The 16,426-nt window shown below is 37.5% G+C and overlaps 2 protein-coding genes across 2 annotated transcripts; one reads left to right on the forward strand and one right to left on the reverse strand.

The window, feature by feature from the left end:
* Nucleotides 1-1,368: 1,368 nt before the first annotated feature.
* Nucleotides 1,369-2,307, reverse strand: LOC121457779 (olfactory receptor 52E8-like). Its single transcript, XM_041666768.1, has one exon. It carries the CDS (start codon nt 2,305-2,307, stop codon nt 1,369-1,371), a length of 939 nt encoding a protein of 312 aa, XP_041522702.1.
* A 10,044-nt stretch (nt 2,308-12,351) lies between these two features.
* Nucleotides 12,352-13,305, forward strand: LOC121457789 (olfactory receptor 52E8-like). Its single transcript, XM_041666792.1, has one exon. The coding sequence runs from the start codon at nt 12,352-12,354 to the stop codon at nt 13,303-13,305; it is 954 nt and encodes a 317-aa protein (XP_041522726.1).
* The last annotated feature ends 3,121 nt before the right edge of the window (nt 13,306-16,426 follow it).

Below are 16,426 nucleotides of genomic sequence, written 5' to 3' on the forward strand. Positions count from 1 at the left end.
AGAAAGATTGTAGAACCTTCAGAAGGTAGACCCTTGCTAGAGAAAGGATGTTATAAGGTGAAAACCTTCTGTTTTATAGTCAAAACCTACCTTTTGCTGTCTGGTTTCTTACTACGGAGAAATGTGACCAGCCAGCTTCCAGCTCCTGTCCACTTGCCTTCTCCTCTATGATGGACCTATCTTAGTGAATATATGAATCCAAATAAACTCTTCATTTTTTAAGCTGGTTAGTCATATATTTTGTTGCAGTAATGTATAAATTAACTAATACAATTACCCTTTAAGCTTATATATTCCAATTTGAAAAGAGCAAGTGGACAAATGATGACAAAGGAATATATACAATGAGTCATAGAAAAGAGGTTAATAGGAAATACAAAAACTTAGGAAGCTATTTCCCACACATGTTCATGTGGGCATCTTAATTAAGTTTAATGAGCTATACATACATGCATGAGTGCACTCCCACACATGTACATAAATACACACACAAATCTTTCCCCAACAGAGACTTGAAAGTTGGAGAGGAACTTCTTGGGATGAATAAAGGTTTTGGTAGAGTAGGCAGGGGCATAAGAAAGAGAAATGGAAAGTAACATGCATAGAACTTATGACACACAAACCTGTAACTCATTTTGTATTGTGAGTTTCCTTGTGATAATGTATATTTAATACTTCATTTCTAACTTAGCCTCCATTTCATTCTCTCTGTCAAGTGGCTCAATTGGCCCTGACTTCTTAGTTCACAGTTAGTGTTACCTCTTTATTTACACAGCCATTACCTAAATCTACTTCTATCATGACCAGATGACCTGTATTTAAACATGTCTCTGAAAGAAATCTTAATACCTGTAAGAGATCTAGAACTAGACAGTGCTAACAGCAAGTTCTTCCTTCAGCAAGTTAAAGCACTCTTGCTTGAAACTTGCCATTGAAAGACACATTCTGCTGGTTTCAATAAAGGATATAACATGTCTTCAGCAAGCACCACCAACATTTTTATATATGTATAGTAAGCATATATGTGCTAAACATATTATATATATATATATATATATATATATATATTCTGCCAGGTTTCCATAGAACATGCAACATGCCTTCAACAGCTACCACTAACATATTTATATATGTATAATATTTAGAGCTATATAAATATTATAATATATTATATTTATAGTAAATATATTTCTGTAGTATACCAGTCACTAGGGAGGCTGAGGCATAAAGATTTCAGGCTAGCAGTCAGCCTGAGCTACACAGTGAGACCCTGATATTCAATTTTAATAAAATTATTATTGCTTTTTATTATTAATTCAATTTCTTTTAGGCCTTATCCTCCCATATTGTGAACAATTTACTTCCCACTCAACTTTTTTTAGCCAAAAGATTCTTCACTCGCTGCTGGATCTGCTTGGTTCTGATCCCATAAATGACTGGGTTGAGGGCGGGAGGGATGACTACATAGAGATTGGCCAGGAGGATATGGATATACTGAGGGATGTTATGACCAAAGCGATGAGTGAGGAAGGACAAAAGAGCCGGGCCAAAGAAGGCTAAGATAACACAGATATGGGAGCCACATGTGTTGAGAGCCTTCAGGCGAGCATCTTGAGAAGGGAGGTGGAAAACAGCATATAAGATCCTAGAATAGGAAACTATAATAAGAAACACATCCAGAAACAAGATGGAAATATTCCCAAGACCATAGTAGACATTGGGTCTGATGCTGGCACAGGCCAGTCGTGCCACACCCATGTGCTCACAGTAGGTATGTGGGATGATTCTATGTCCGCAGTAAGGCAGCCTCAGGAGGAGAAAAATGATGGGAACGATCATGCATAGGCTTCTTACAACCACGACCACAGCAATCACACCAATGATTCTGTTGGTGAGGATCATGGTGTACCTGAGAGGGTTGCAAATAGCCACATAACGATCAAAGCCCATGGCAAGGAGTATGATGCTCTCCATGACTGTGAAGAAATGGATAAAAAAGACTTGAGCAACACAACATCCAAAGCACAGCTCCTGGAGGCTGAACCAGAAGATGCCCAACATCTTAGGGATGGTAGCAGTAGAGAGACTTAGGTCAATCATAGACAGCATAGCCAGAAAGAAGAACATGGGTTGGTGAAGGCTCCTGTCAGTCCATATGACAAACAGAATGAGAAGGTTTCCAACAAGAGCAATCAAATACACAACACAGAAGGGAAATGACAGCCAGAACTGTGCAACTTCCAGGCCTGGAATCCCTAGCAACAGGAAGGAAAGAGGGTGGGCCTCAGTGACATTGGGTGATGGCATTCCTCTGCAGGCTGATGCTGGTTATGGTTTAAAGGCTGTTGTCAGTTTCCATGGGACAGTTCATCCAGACTTAATAGAGATCTACAAAAATTTAAAGAGTCTTCAAACAATGTGCTGATATTAAATATACATTTCTCCCAAGATCTTTGAGATTTTCCCTAATCTTCAGCTCTGTATAAATAATTCTAGTAACAATGCTCTCTTGCAGAAAAAGTGTGAAAAGCTGATATGCAATATGTGAACTATAAACTTCTTAAAATTAGTGTTTAGAGTAAGGAAAGATGTGAACTCCCATCGTCTCAAGAGCGAGATATTAGGTGGAGATACTAAAACTGACAAGTACCATAGCAGATATCATTAGTTTGATAATGACTATTGAAAAGCTTTGCATCTGTCATTATTACATATGGTGTTTAAGGCAGTTATAATTTGCTGACATAAATTTGATTGCATCTGGTTTATGGAGAAGAGATGTTTTAGTAAGGTAAACTACTTCTTAGTATTTTCCATGTTAATAAACAGAAGGGGCAATATTTCACGACAAGTTGAAATTAATCATGCGGCGTGGTGTAGATCTATTTTTCTGTATTTGTTAGCAGATGCAGTGCATAAGAGACAGGACAAGAAATGTGTCTGAGGAAGAATAGTTTATACAACATTTTCTCAGTGGAAAAATATGCATGATTTAGGATACTATATGTTGAAGCTCTTAGAAAACCATGATAATTATAACACTGTAAGTGGTCCAAGAATGAATAAATTAAAAAGGAGAAAAAGACAGTGGAATGAATTGAGAGTCTCATAGGATCTGGGTGTTTAAAAAAGAGCCTCAGGTAAGAATTTAAGATGGGTTAGCAAGAGGAGACGGTGAGCTATGCATCTTCCGTGTGAATTTGCCTTATGAGAGCACGCTGACTTCTAGTTGAAAACATCAAACTTGATCATCAGCCCGAAACTAAAGTGCAGAGTTTTAGGGAACAAATCTCATGTCTACCCTCACCTTTGACATATTCAGTCTCAGGTCTCCCAATCTATCCTCATCTCAAGAACTTACTAGAGGGATTCAGGAAAATCATTCAAAGCTCTTATGCTCATGCGTAGTTTCTCACTGGAAAAGGATGCCGAATACAGTTAGACCCATTCCTGGGAAAGCCTGTGAGGGTTACAAATGTGCAGTACCCACTTTCCTCTCATGGAGTTGGGATGTACCATTCTTTTGACATTGACAACATGCATAAAAAGTATTCCCATCTAGGGAAGATCACCTGGGTATTTTTTGGGACCTCATTACATAAGGATGATTGCCTGCTTAGTTCATATCCGACATAGCATTGTTCTTGCTCCTTTTCATGTTGACTGATGCCACTTGGTCAGAATAATCACCATCTTCAAAGAAGTTCATGCTCTAGGTTAGTTTTCTCTAAGTATGCATTCTTTTTATGAATTCTTTGAGAAGTTCATACAATGTATTTTGATTCTGTGACCTGGCATGTTATTTCCATTCCTCACTTTGAACATGGAAATTACCTCCTGGAAGCTCAGAATAATAAAGAGCTGCATGCACCCTCTTTGTGAAAGTAGAAGTTCTTTATTATATGTTTGCAAACTTAGCTCCTAAAGTACTTGTTGGTGCAGATGTATCTGAGCTTTTTGACCTCATGCTTCATCTTCTTATCTTGTACTTAACTGTAAATTCTAATAACCAACTTTGAATTTAACTAAATGCCTCTGAAATATGAAAAATGAAGAGAAGCCAAACAGCTAAAACTGATATTGTGTCCTGTCCTATGTCAAAGTATGTGGAGTCAACATAGAGAGTTAAAATGTACTGCTCTTTCTTTCACTATTAATGGCCTTTTTCTTTGTATATCATTTATTATGTCACTAAAAGACCCCAAATATAGAAAAACTAAGTAAAAATACACAAAATTTAGTGCTATTAGACTATGTCACAGAGTTGGATCCTGATTCTACTCTCAGTTTACTGAGCATAAGCATGTTATTCTATATGCCAGATTGGTGTTTCATGTAGATAAATGCACAGTAGTGTCTATTATTGAGTTGAATAAGTGAAATTATATATGTTTGAAATTTTGTAGATGCCTAATAATTTTCTTTCCAATGTCTTCCAATGTACTTCCACTTAAACCTTACAGCATTATTATGTGACATCGTAGTCACTGCTGTAGTATTATGTAATTTCAGTATGAATAGGTGTTTCTTTGCTTATATACTCTATTCTAATTGCACTGTTACTCATCAAACGTTTCATGAATATTCTAAATCTTAGTTCAATTTCTGAGAATCTAAAATCTAAGCACATACAGCAAAAACTTACCAATATTTCTTTCTTTATCTGAGATTCATGTAACAATTGTGCTTTCAGTTTTAAAATGCAGATACACAGCTTAAAAGAAGCCTTTAATATACCTTAGGCGATATTAATGAAGTGTGTGTGTGTGTGTGTGTGTGTGCTCAAGCTCTGGAGTGGACGGTTAGTGACAATGTCTCCAGACACTAGCATCCTTCTAATTACTGAACAGTGATTCCCTTCAGACGCTGCACCAGATGAAGAGCTACTTTTTACCAATCTCAGTGAACAATTTCCCTCTATTTGATTAACTGAATTTTTTGGGGGGGGGTTCATATATTACTATTGGCAAAACCCATTTTGTCTTTTTTCTTCCTTCTTCTTTCCCAGCCCCTCTCCTCCTACCCATGTATTGATTGTTCTGCCCACTTTGGACTCTATTGGGAATTTATACAAACAGTGGCATTTTCATTCTTAGAAAATATTTATATCATAAAACTTACCATTTTAAGGCTTGCAGTTCTGTGGTGCATAGTGCAGTCACAATGCTGTGCTATTATGATTTCTTTCTGGTCCCAAAATTTCTTATCTTTCCAAAAGTGAACACTGAAGTCATTAATCAGGAAACATTACTTGGCTATCTGTGTTTATGAAATTCTTAAAAGTTCATATAATGGAACCATGCTATGTAGCTTGCTCAACTATAAATTCTATTTCTTGGATTTGTATGTCTTTCTTTACATCAGCATTACACTCTATACCCTATAAGTTTTTTGTTTTGATTTGTTTCTTTCTTGGTATATCTTTGTTCTCAATATTTATTGATTTTCATAAATGTTTCTTTCAATTATATCATGCATTTGACCAAAATTAATCCTTCATAGCTTAATTCTTTAATTCTTAATTCTTTTCCTGTCCTTGCCCATTCCTGCTAGTCTACTTCCTACAGTCTCATGCATGCTTTACACACACACACACACACACACACACACACACACACACAATCTTGGATCTACAACTGAGAGAGGAAAAGGCTATTTTGGTCTTTCTGTGTCTGCTCATTTCATATAATATGAAGATCTTAGGTTGCACCCCCTGTCTAGCAAATGATGTCACTATATTCTTCGTTATTACTGAATAGCCCTGTAATGTACACCCATACCACCCTTTCTTTATCGATTCAGTAGGTGATAGGCTCCTGGTCACCATAACTTTAGTATTGTGAGTAGTGGTCCTTTCTCCAGTGTACACTTGTGTTAGGCTACCAGGCCAGGAAGATGTGCCATAGACACAAGGTTGGTATATTCCTTTTACAACAGCTTTGTAAAACAACAAACACTCCAACAGGGCATGGAAGTGGGCTAAGTTGTGGTCCCTCATAGCTGAGCTGTCCATGTTTATTTTGTTTCTGTTGTTGCATTAGGGAGACTGTCCAGGAGCAGCTTTCTGACCTTCTCTTAGTTGTGCCTACTTGGATCCTAGCTTGGGATTTTTAATAGTCTCTATTCTTTGTGTTTAAGAACTTGCTGGAGACTGTACAGCTGCAGGTTGCATGTTGAGAAATAGAAACTGAATCTTGATGTATACTCAGAGCTGGGATTCAAGTGGCTGTAAGCTGCCTTGTGGGAAACGAACTCAGGTAGTCTGTAAGAGTTATAACTATGTGGCAATCTTTCCTACCCTGTAAGAAGATCGTTGGCACTGGTTTTGGCAATGAGATTTTTAAAATTTGTTTCCAGAAGCATAGGTGACAGCAAAATCAGAAAAGGGCTTTGTGAAAGTAATAACAGAGGGCACTATTATAGAAAATAAAGGTTAATTCATAAAAGAGATGAGACAATGCTAAGACAGCAGACAACCAGCTGAAAAACTCTGCAAAGGACATTGGAACATTTGTCAAAGGAAAACATTATGCCAAAGGTAGATGAACTTCCCGTTTCTCATTTTCCATTAGTTCTTTGAGACTCTAACTATGCATTTAATCATACTCACCCTCTTCCCACTTCTCCAAATCCACTCCCTTCTCTACACAAAACTCACCAAGAACAGCTAGTGATACACAGATAATTATGGATCTGTGACCCTCCACTGGAGCATTGCCAACCACCAGGAGCATATTGTGTCATGTGTGAGAACATAGATGGACTGAAAGAAACTATGAGAAAACACAGAGTGCCACTATTAGGTCTCAGTTATGTATTTTCCATAAGGAGATAATATAATGCTGGTTATAAGAGACCAGGATGTGAGTGAGGCTGGGAAATGCAGATAAAAAGACATAAAGCTTTGGTTACAGGGGATGGATAAGTTCTGGAGATTTTTTCAATAGAGCTGTGACTGTCATAAATAATGATGTAGTTTACGTACAAAGAGCACATCTTTCTACTCTCTTGACAAATCTAAGAAAATTGACTTGTTAATTACTTCACTTTGATGATTTATAATATACACAGACATCAAAACATTGTTTATGTACTGTAAATATGTAGAATCCTTAATTGTCATTATACTTCATTGAGCCTGGAAAAATTAAAACAAAATATGTTCCCTTAAAAAGTCAGAGTCAACAATCTTTGTTTTCATTTATAATATTTGGCATTGCTAGCTTCTTCCATCATTTTCAAGGAGTTCTCTTGATAAGAGTTCAGTGTTAAGAAGAGGGGAGAAGGGGAAGATTGAGGAGAACTTCAGGGAATGGGATAGTTGAGATGGAAGAAGGACAGATCTGAGAGCAAGGAAAGAGATATCTTGTTTGAGGGAGCTATTATGGGGTTAGCAAGAAACCTGTCTCTAGAATAATTCCCAGGAATCCACAAGGATGATCCTAGCTAAGATCCTAAGCAATAGAGGAGAGGTTGCCCAAACTGGCCTTGTCCTGTAGTCAGACTGATGATTATCTTAAATATCACCAACACAGAGGCAGAGACCCACATTGGAGCACTGAATGGAGCTCCCAAGGTTCAGTTGAAGAGTGGAAGGAATGAGAATATGAGCAAAGAAGTCAAGACCATGAAGGGTTCACCCACTGAAACAGTTTACCTGAGCTAATGGGAGCTCACCAACTCCAGCTGTACTGGGAAGGAACAAGCATAGGACCAAACTAGTCCTTCTGAATGTGGGTGACAGTTGTATAACTGGGGCAGACTAAGGGGCCACTGGCAATGGCATTGGGATTTATCTCTACTGCATGTACTGGCTTTTAGGGATCCTATTTTCTTTGGATGCATACCTTGCTCAGCCTAGATAAAGTAGGGAGGGTCTTGGACCTTCCACAAACCAAAGTGCCTTACCCTCTCTTAGGATTACAGTGGGGTGGGGTGAGAGGGTATGTGGAGGGAATGGGAGGAGTGGAGAAAGTGGGAATTTGGATTGGTATTTTTTTAAAAAAATCTAATAAATAAAAAAAGAGTTCAGGGTTGGTACCTTTCAGAGTCTCGTCTTAATTTGCTATGTTGAGGATCATATGTTTGTGCTATACTAATTTATGCTTTTCTTTGCTTCTGACTTCCCTTTTATTTTGTTGTGCTTATTTTTGATTTTTTTTTCTGATTGCTTTAAATGACCATTTAACCCACTCTCAGTGTTTCTTCCAACACCTGTGTTTATGTAAAGCCAGTCTCTTGACACAGCTGTTGGTGTAGTACATCAGTTTTTGCAGGACAAACACCTCTTCATTTCCTACTGTGTGAATGTGTGTCATCAGTGAAATCAAACACCTCTTCAGTTCCTACTGTGTGAATGTCTGTCATCAGTGAAATCAAACACCTCTTCAGTTCCTACTGTGTGAATGTCTGTCATCAGTGAAATGCACAAGACAAACCAGGCTCTAACACAGAAACACAATATTGTAAAATAGATTATCTTCCTATAAGCACAATAAACTGTAGAAGGAGTAAAAAAGGCTCCGTGAAAGGAGAAATCACTGATAATGAATAGCAGACAACAGCAAGTATCCCAGAAATGGACTACGAGTTAAAAGTTTAATTTGAAATCACAAGTTAGACACTTTCAATCAGTGCAAATAAAAGAATAGTAATTAGAAAGAAGCAAAAGATCAGCAATAGGCCTTTGATCTTGCATCTTGTGTATACAAAAGGTGACTGAGAGGAAGAATTCTCCAGAGTCTGCACACTACACTCTATCAAGGGTTCCCGTGATAGTGTGGTTGCATTCCTAGGGGAATTAGGTCTATGGAAAGAAATAAAAATTCATCATACTCAGCAAAGAAATAACGTGCTCCAGGGTTATCCAAACTGATGTTTTGGAGAGATTTAGAAACCAAGGTAAGTCATATTGTGTTAAGACTTTGAAAACATATCAAGAGAGATGGATAATGGGCTTCTGCCCAGCTAGAGAGAAGTAATGGAGGAAAGGTGATTGTGTAAGCACCAGATGCAGAAAAATTCCACACTCGTGTGACCTCCCAGGTTGTACGAGCACACAGATTCTTACATGTAAATCTAACGAAAAACCTGAAGATGATTTTGCTCCAATATGTCTTTTTTTATTTATTTATTTGCTGTTTCTGGTCTTGTGTAAGTTTATGCATGTCTGAACTTCAAGAAGAGATAGATCGTCCTCTGTTTTCAAGATTCATCAAGGGGATCTAAGCCGTGTTTTTTTCCTCTTTTTTTGAAATTTAATTTACTATCATTTTTTATTTTACATGCCAATCCCTGTTTCCTCTCCTCCCACTCCCTTCCCTATCTCCCATCCACCGCCCCCCCCCCCCCATCTACTCCTCAGAGAAGGTAAGGTCAATTATTTTGAGGAAGGTCCAAGGCCCTCCTTAGAATATCTAGGCTGAGAAAAGAGAATAGGTTCCTTAAAAACAAGTACAAACAGTAGGGATAAGTCTTGGTGCCACTGCCAGTGGTCCCGCAGTCTGCCCCAGCCATGCAACTGTCACCCACATTCAGAAGGACTAGTTAGAACCTATGCTGGTTCCTTCCTTATCTGGCTGGAGTTGGTGAGCTCCCATTAGCTCAAGTAACCTGTTTCAGTGGGTGTCCCCATCATGGTCTTAACCTCTGAACAAAGAGTTCTAAACCATGCTTTTTAAATTAATGTACAAATGAATCATGATGAATGGGTCATTAGAATGCACATTTATGAAACAGGACTCAGAAAATGGAGAGAAACTCTGAGAGAGGACACATTTCTATGATAGACAGTTGGCCATGGGGTTTCGGAATTAGATACGGAAAAGAAAGTTCCTGTGTGTATCTTTCCTATATTTCTGAGTGGGCATGTGGATGTGTAAGAACATGATGCTCTCCTGAGAGTTCCATGGGCATATGTGTTTTTCTGTGGTAGGTAGCCTTAATACTGCACGTATTTTCAACTCTATGTAGTCACCACTCTTGACCTGGACAGAGGTCAGTTAAGAGTCTTACTAAGGTCACTGAAAGGACCACAGATTCCTTTTTTACGTATTGAGTAGTCAGTGTGCTTCCATTTTCTTCACTTTGATCTTACTCTTTATCTAAAAAAATGCTCTCTCTTCTTTACTTGCACTATTTTCATACGGGGATACTTCAAAGGAGATAGCTCATTTGGCAAAGAGTTTGCCTTCTAAGCATGAAAAACTGAATTTGATCCTCCACATCAGATCCTCCAGAATTTCATCCTGGACATTTTTGGCCTTTAACTATAAGACCAGGGCTGGGGAGAAGGACACAGGTGAAACCCTGGGGCTTGCTGGACAACCAGCTTAGACTCTAGATAAGCTCTAGGTCATTGGCAGAATTTGTGTTAAAGTAAAAAAATATATATATACAATAAAATAAAATAAATAATATAGATGGCACCCGAGGAAAACATTTAAGATTTATATATGCATATGGATACACATTCATGCCCGCCCCCTGCTTGTGTGTGTCCACAGGCCTGCAATCCCACTCCCGAGGTTCCAGTCTCCTCATTGGTCTTTTTTTAGCCCCTTCTGTTCTTATGTTCTTCCAAAACATTTTCAGTACAAGTCAAAAATGTCCTATTTGGGGTTTTTACTTTTTGTGCCACAAATTAGTATGTCTGAATGGGAAATAGGGCCAGTTTTACCTATCTCTGTGTTCAGTTCATCTGACACCAGTATTTGTAGAGTCCCTGGAAATCATAATGCAATGAGCAGTAAGAATGCATCCTATATAAGCCATGTATGCTCCCGGCAAATGAAGAATAGAACTATAACTTATGTCAGATACCTTCATGTACAAAATTTAAGGACTTTAATTTTTTCCCCTAGTATCAGCATCCTACAAGACACACACACACAAGCTCATGTGCGCATACACATGAACACAGTGTTCCTCAGTTTCTAAAATTGCCAAATTATTTTTCATTTCTGCTATATTTAATGAACTTAAATGGACACCTCTACACAGGCATGTGGGCCATCGTAGGTTTAAAGTACGAGACACTGCATTCTTAAACATTTTTATAAGTCCAAGGGAGAACTCATTTTTTTAAATTTTTTTCATACAATATATTTTGATCACATTCTTTCCCTTCTCCCAATCCCCTCCAAGACTCTCCCTACCCACCCACATTAACCACAACCAAAGGCAGGTTACATTCATAAACATCTCGATAGACAGGTTAAATTATTTCCACAGTCAAGTGTTGTCAAATTTGGATATGTTCTTTGTGTATCATTACACATAACACAGCTACTTTCACATTATTAGAGCAATAGCTTTTGTAAATGTGTGCAGCAATGAGCTTCATGCTTGTTTTCTTCAGTTGTTTAATTTACTACTTGTTCAGAATTTTCTATAATGGTGGTATTCATTAAACGTGGCAGTGGGATAGAATCAGAGAAGGAACTCAATGGAATATCTTGAGTATTTTAGTCTCTTCTCATGTATACAGGGTAAATGTATATTGAGAAGTTATGTAGCTCTCTCTTCTAAAAGGTGTCCATGTCTCAGGCAGTTTCTTTACTGGATGTATTTATTTATCCACTGACCAAATGAAAACTTTGTCTATATTAAGACAATCTTTTAATCTTGTTTTTTTTTTAAAAAAAAATCATAGTTACAGAACAAAATGATCTTTGTCAAGTACTATTTTTCCCTTTGTCTTTGTTTACTTTCCAAACCTGGTAAGACTTTGTGATAAAGTTGTAATGGACATGAATGATTTCTTTCCATAATATAAATCAAAATACCTACAGTTTCATCTCTTCATCTACCTATGAAAATACTGAGAACTTCTACATGAAGTTTCATGCAACCAAACAAAAGAAGGTAAGTTGTTTATCCTGCTTTCAGAACCAGACCACCACACACAGACAATATTGTACACACAACATTTGGGAGTTTTAGCTTCTCCGATCGGGAAAGATCAAGATAACCAATGCCTGAGTGACTCTTATGATTATTAAGCAAAAGCATATGTAACAACCTTGTACACCAACTTTGGAACTTCATCCTTCCTACACATTCCTGGTCACACTGCAATTTTCATTTCTTTTTCTCCCCCTTTTTTTTGTATTAGTCTTTGCTATTACATGAGTTCAGTGCAGTAATGGTGGGTCTATAACTGATGCTTTGTGAAATCCAGGAGGCTTATGCATAAAACAAAGAGTATTTTTACCTCTTTCTACAAATATGGATAGAAGATTAAAAGGTTGTTTTTATATTTGACCAGGAATGAAGATAAAGGACTAAGTAGATAAAGAATCATACTAATCAAATATCAAAACTTATCTGCATTCAGCACAGCATCTGTCCATGATTGAGAGGATGACCCTATCTAATGACTCACAAGTCCATCCTTCCTCATTTCTCCTGCTGGGCATCCCAGGACTAGAAGATGCACACATCTGGATTGGATTACCCTTTGGTTTTCTCTATCTCATTGCAATTCTAGGGAATACTGCTGTTTTATTTGTGATCCAAACTGAACACAGTCTCCATGAGCCCATGTACTACTTCCTAGCCATGTTGGATTCCATTGACTTAGGTCTGACCACAGCCACCATCCCCAAAATGCTGGGCATCTTCTGGTTTGGTCTCAGGGAAATATCTTTTGGAGGTTGCCTTTCTCAGATGTTCTTCATCCACTTCTTCACCGTCATGGAAAGCATTATGTTATTGGCCATGGGCTTTGACCGCTACATTGCCATTTGCAAGCCCCTTCAATACACTGTCATCCTCACCAACAAAATCATTGGTGTCATCGCAGGTATTGCTGTCCTGCGAAGCCTATACATGGTTGTTCCCTTGGTGTTTCTCCTCCTGAGGCTACCCTATTGTGGGCACCACATCATCCCTCACACCTACTGTGAGCACATGGGCATTGCCCGTCTAGCTTGTGCCAGTATCAAAGTCAACATCATGTTTGGTCTTAGCAACATTGTTCTCTTGTTACTGGATGTGGTTCTTATTTTTCTCTCCTATGTCAGGATTCTCTATGCAGTGTTCTGCCTGCCTTCTCGAGAGGCCAGACTCAAGGCTCTTAATACCTGTAGCTCTCACATAGGTGTTATCTTAACATTTTTTACTCCAGCATTTTTCTCTTTTTTGACACATCGTTTTGGACATAATGTGCCCCAGTATATCCACATTTTCTTGGCTAATCTTTATGTGGTTGTCCCACCAGCCCTTAATCCTGTGATCTATGGGGTAAGAACCAAGCAGATTCGGGAGCGAGTGCTGAGGATTTTCTTCCAGAAAGATCACTAACCAATTGTAGTTTGAAGAGTGTTCGGAAATTTGTCTCATTTATAAAAATCGTTATTTTCTTTCTAGTCCATAGAAAATTGGAAAAGGGATAGAAACCTTGTGGCCAAAAATCTTATTTTGTTGTGAATCAAACATCTTATATTTCAAGATAGTGCTGGAACTATTGGAATCCTCATGAAAAATCTATTTTTTGCAAGCATTCCATTAATATTGCTAGATCTTGCACATGATTCTGTATTTAGGACAGTTTCCTCTTTTGCGGTGAAATTATTAATGTTTAATAAAGCTAAGTGATATATTTGAATTTCATCCTTACGGGAAGGACTATTTTAGGCCAAATAAGATTCCTCCAATTATGACCACTTCCCTTTTCTAGGATTTTGCAGAATTTAATACAATGCAGAATGTTTTTGTTTGCTTCAGAGCCATTATGGATAAATTAACAGGCTTCCAGAATGATGGTATAATGGTAATAATGATAATAACCACTTACCCAAATATAGCATGACATCAGCTTACTACAAATATACCATATGCACAAAGATATTGATAAGAATACTCATTCATTCATAACTGTTAATGTAATTTTCTCATGCACATAGAGAAGCAAGCAGAGAAAAGAAGTTAGTGTAATGGAAAAAGACAATGTAGCTTTGATATAGCATGAAATATACACTCATAAATAACTATTTAGTTTTAGTTTTATTTGTTGAATGAATAGTATTTACAGTACATTTGATACAAATTATATAATATATGACAATACAAATATATTGTGTACGATATTTACATGTACAATATACTATATATATATATATATATACACACACACACACAGTTTTCAAGTACCATATGTGTTTTTTTCTTGAGCAATAGAATAATTGAAGAGAGTATGTTCTGTAATCACTTTCATAGGAAAATAAATTGTTAGTTTAAAAGTAGTGTATATAAAGGTTTATTTCTGAAAATTTAGAAAGTCTCAAAATGGAAAGGACAAGGGCACGTGAAGTCCCATCAGCAGCTAGAACTACTGGCGAATGATGGCTTCTAAAAGAGGGAGAGGAACTTCTCTTCAGGAATGTGGGCCCTGAAACACTACTCATTTCATGCAGATGGTCCCATACTCATGCATATGTAAATGGACTCAGTGTGCTGAGAGAGAAAAGTGGGGGGGGGATATAGGAGGAATTGGATGGGATGGGATGCACCATGGACTTGACCAAAACACATTATATGCGTGTATGAAATTCTCAAACAATAAAAATAAAGTTGCATGAAAACATTAGGAAGGAAAAATTTTAAAGCTACTTCTGTATTTATGTACTTCACATATATGCTAATGTTTTAGAAAGTACAATTTAGAAATAAAAATAAGGATCTAAAATTATTTTGGATAAAGATGGTTTTAGGACAAAGGTCTTGAAAATTCCGCACTGCTATAAGCAAGGTAGAATTATCCATCAGATGCACTCCTGTTCTCACAGCAGCTGGGTTTGTGTGCACAAGCTCCGCACAAGCTCCACACAAGACTGGGCCTATCAGCATCCTGCCTTGGGGAAGAGGCCAGAGGTCTTCCCTTTCTCTGAGAACTCTGATAATGGTAGCCAGTAGGAATTGGGTATCTAGGACTCATGAGACTTGACTCCTCCCTGAGTCAGTTAATGGTCGCTAGGGGATGGGTCATGTAACCACTGGTAAGGAATCCAGGCTCGAGTGACTCACCCTGGAGCCTGTAACAAATGTTAATAAAATGTTGTGGGCTACAAAAGAAAATCAAAAGGAAAGGAAGAAAAATGTAAAAATACAAAGAGAAAACGCTGAGAAGGGAATCAGTGACAGTGGAAATGGATAAAACAGGGCAATAGGAGGAGAATATGATAAGAATTCATTATACACATAAATGAAAGTATCATGATGAAATCTATTATTATTTATAATTAATATATGTTGATAAAAGAAGATAACTGAAAAAGGCCCGAAATGTTGCCACAGAGTCCACAGTGTCGTGTCAAGGGAAGAATAAAGCACTACTAATGAATACCACATAAAACTTAGATGTTCTCATCCTATTTAATTTCTTTATTATTTTTATTTTAAAATTTTAGTGCTTAAACAAGGATTACATGCAGTAAAGATATATAGAATGATCATCTGGCATATGTATACATTATTGAGTTGATGTTCTTATTTTGCAAAATTTATACTGTTCATTCATTTCTAAAATATGTTTATCTCATAAATAAATGGTTTTGTCTTCTGATCAGTGTATTTATATTGACTCTCTTCTTGGTTGTGGATAAACACTGTTCAGCTTTTTGATTAGCAGGGTCAATGGTCTTACAGTCTACAGGCAAATGAGATTGTTGGTATAGTATGATTTACCACACTGAAGTCTGTTTATCACGCAGCATAATCTAGCCCGTTCTGACTGATGCTATATGAATCAACTGATATCATATCCATAGACTCATAGCTGCCTGAATCTCTTCCTTTTGTTCTCTCTCTATGTATATTTGCATCCATGTACATGTATGCATGTATGTATATATGTGCTATATATATTCAGTATCATCTATAAAGAAGACACCATTTTTGGGCAGCATTATTGTTTTTGCCTCTTCTCAGATGTAATATCGAAGCATCTACTGGTGTGGGAGGTCCATCTGTCTATGTGTTGATTTTATTGGTTAATGAATAAAGAAAACTGGCTTGGCCTATAGCATGGGAGGAAGGAGGCAGAGTTAGGAGAAGCCATGGATCTGCTGCCTGAGATAGATGCTGGGAACTTTAGCTGGTAAGCCACAGTCATGTGGCAATATAGAGAATAATAGAGATGGGTTAGTTTAGGATGTGAGTTTAGCCAGAAATACACTTAAGCTATTGGCCAAATAGTATTGCAAATAATATGGTTTTCTGAGTGGTTATTTCATGGCTGGGCATCCTGGAGTGAACAAGCGACCCTTCCTCCAACAACCTACTGTTTTTATTTTACTTCTTCACTGTTGAGATGTCAGTGTAGGTTTTATAGTCAACAGCCATTAAAGTTGCTTATTTTGCTCATAAGTAAATCAAGCCCATGGGCAAGAGAGATGGTTCAGTTTGTGGAGTACTTGCCTTGAAA

The sequence above is a fragment of the Microtus oregoni genome, unplaced genomic scaffold (genome assembly GCF_018167655.1).
Source record: "Microtus oregoni isolate MIOR12 unplaced genomic scaffold, Mior012 000016F_ref0000370, whole genome shotgun sequence".
In the NCBI taxonomy this organism is placed as follows: Eukaryota; Metazoa; Chordata; class Mammalia; order Rodentia; family Cricetidae; genus Microtus; species Microtus oregoni.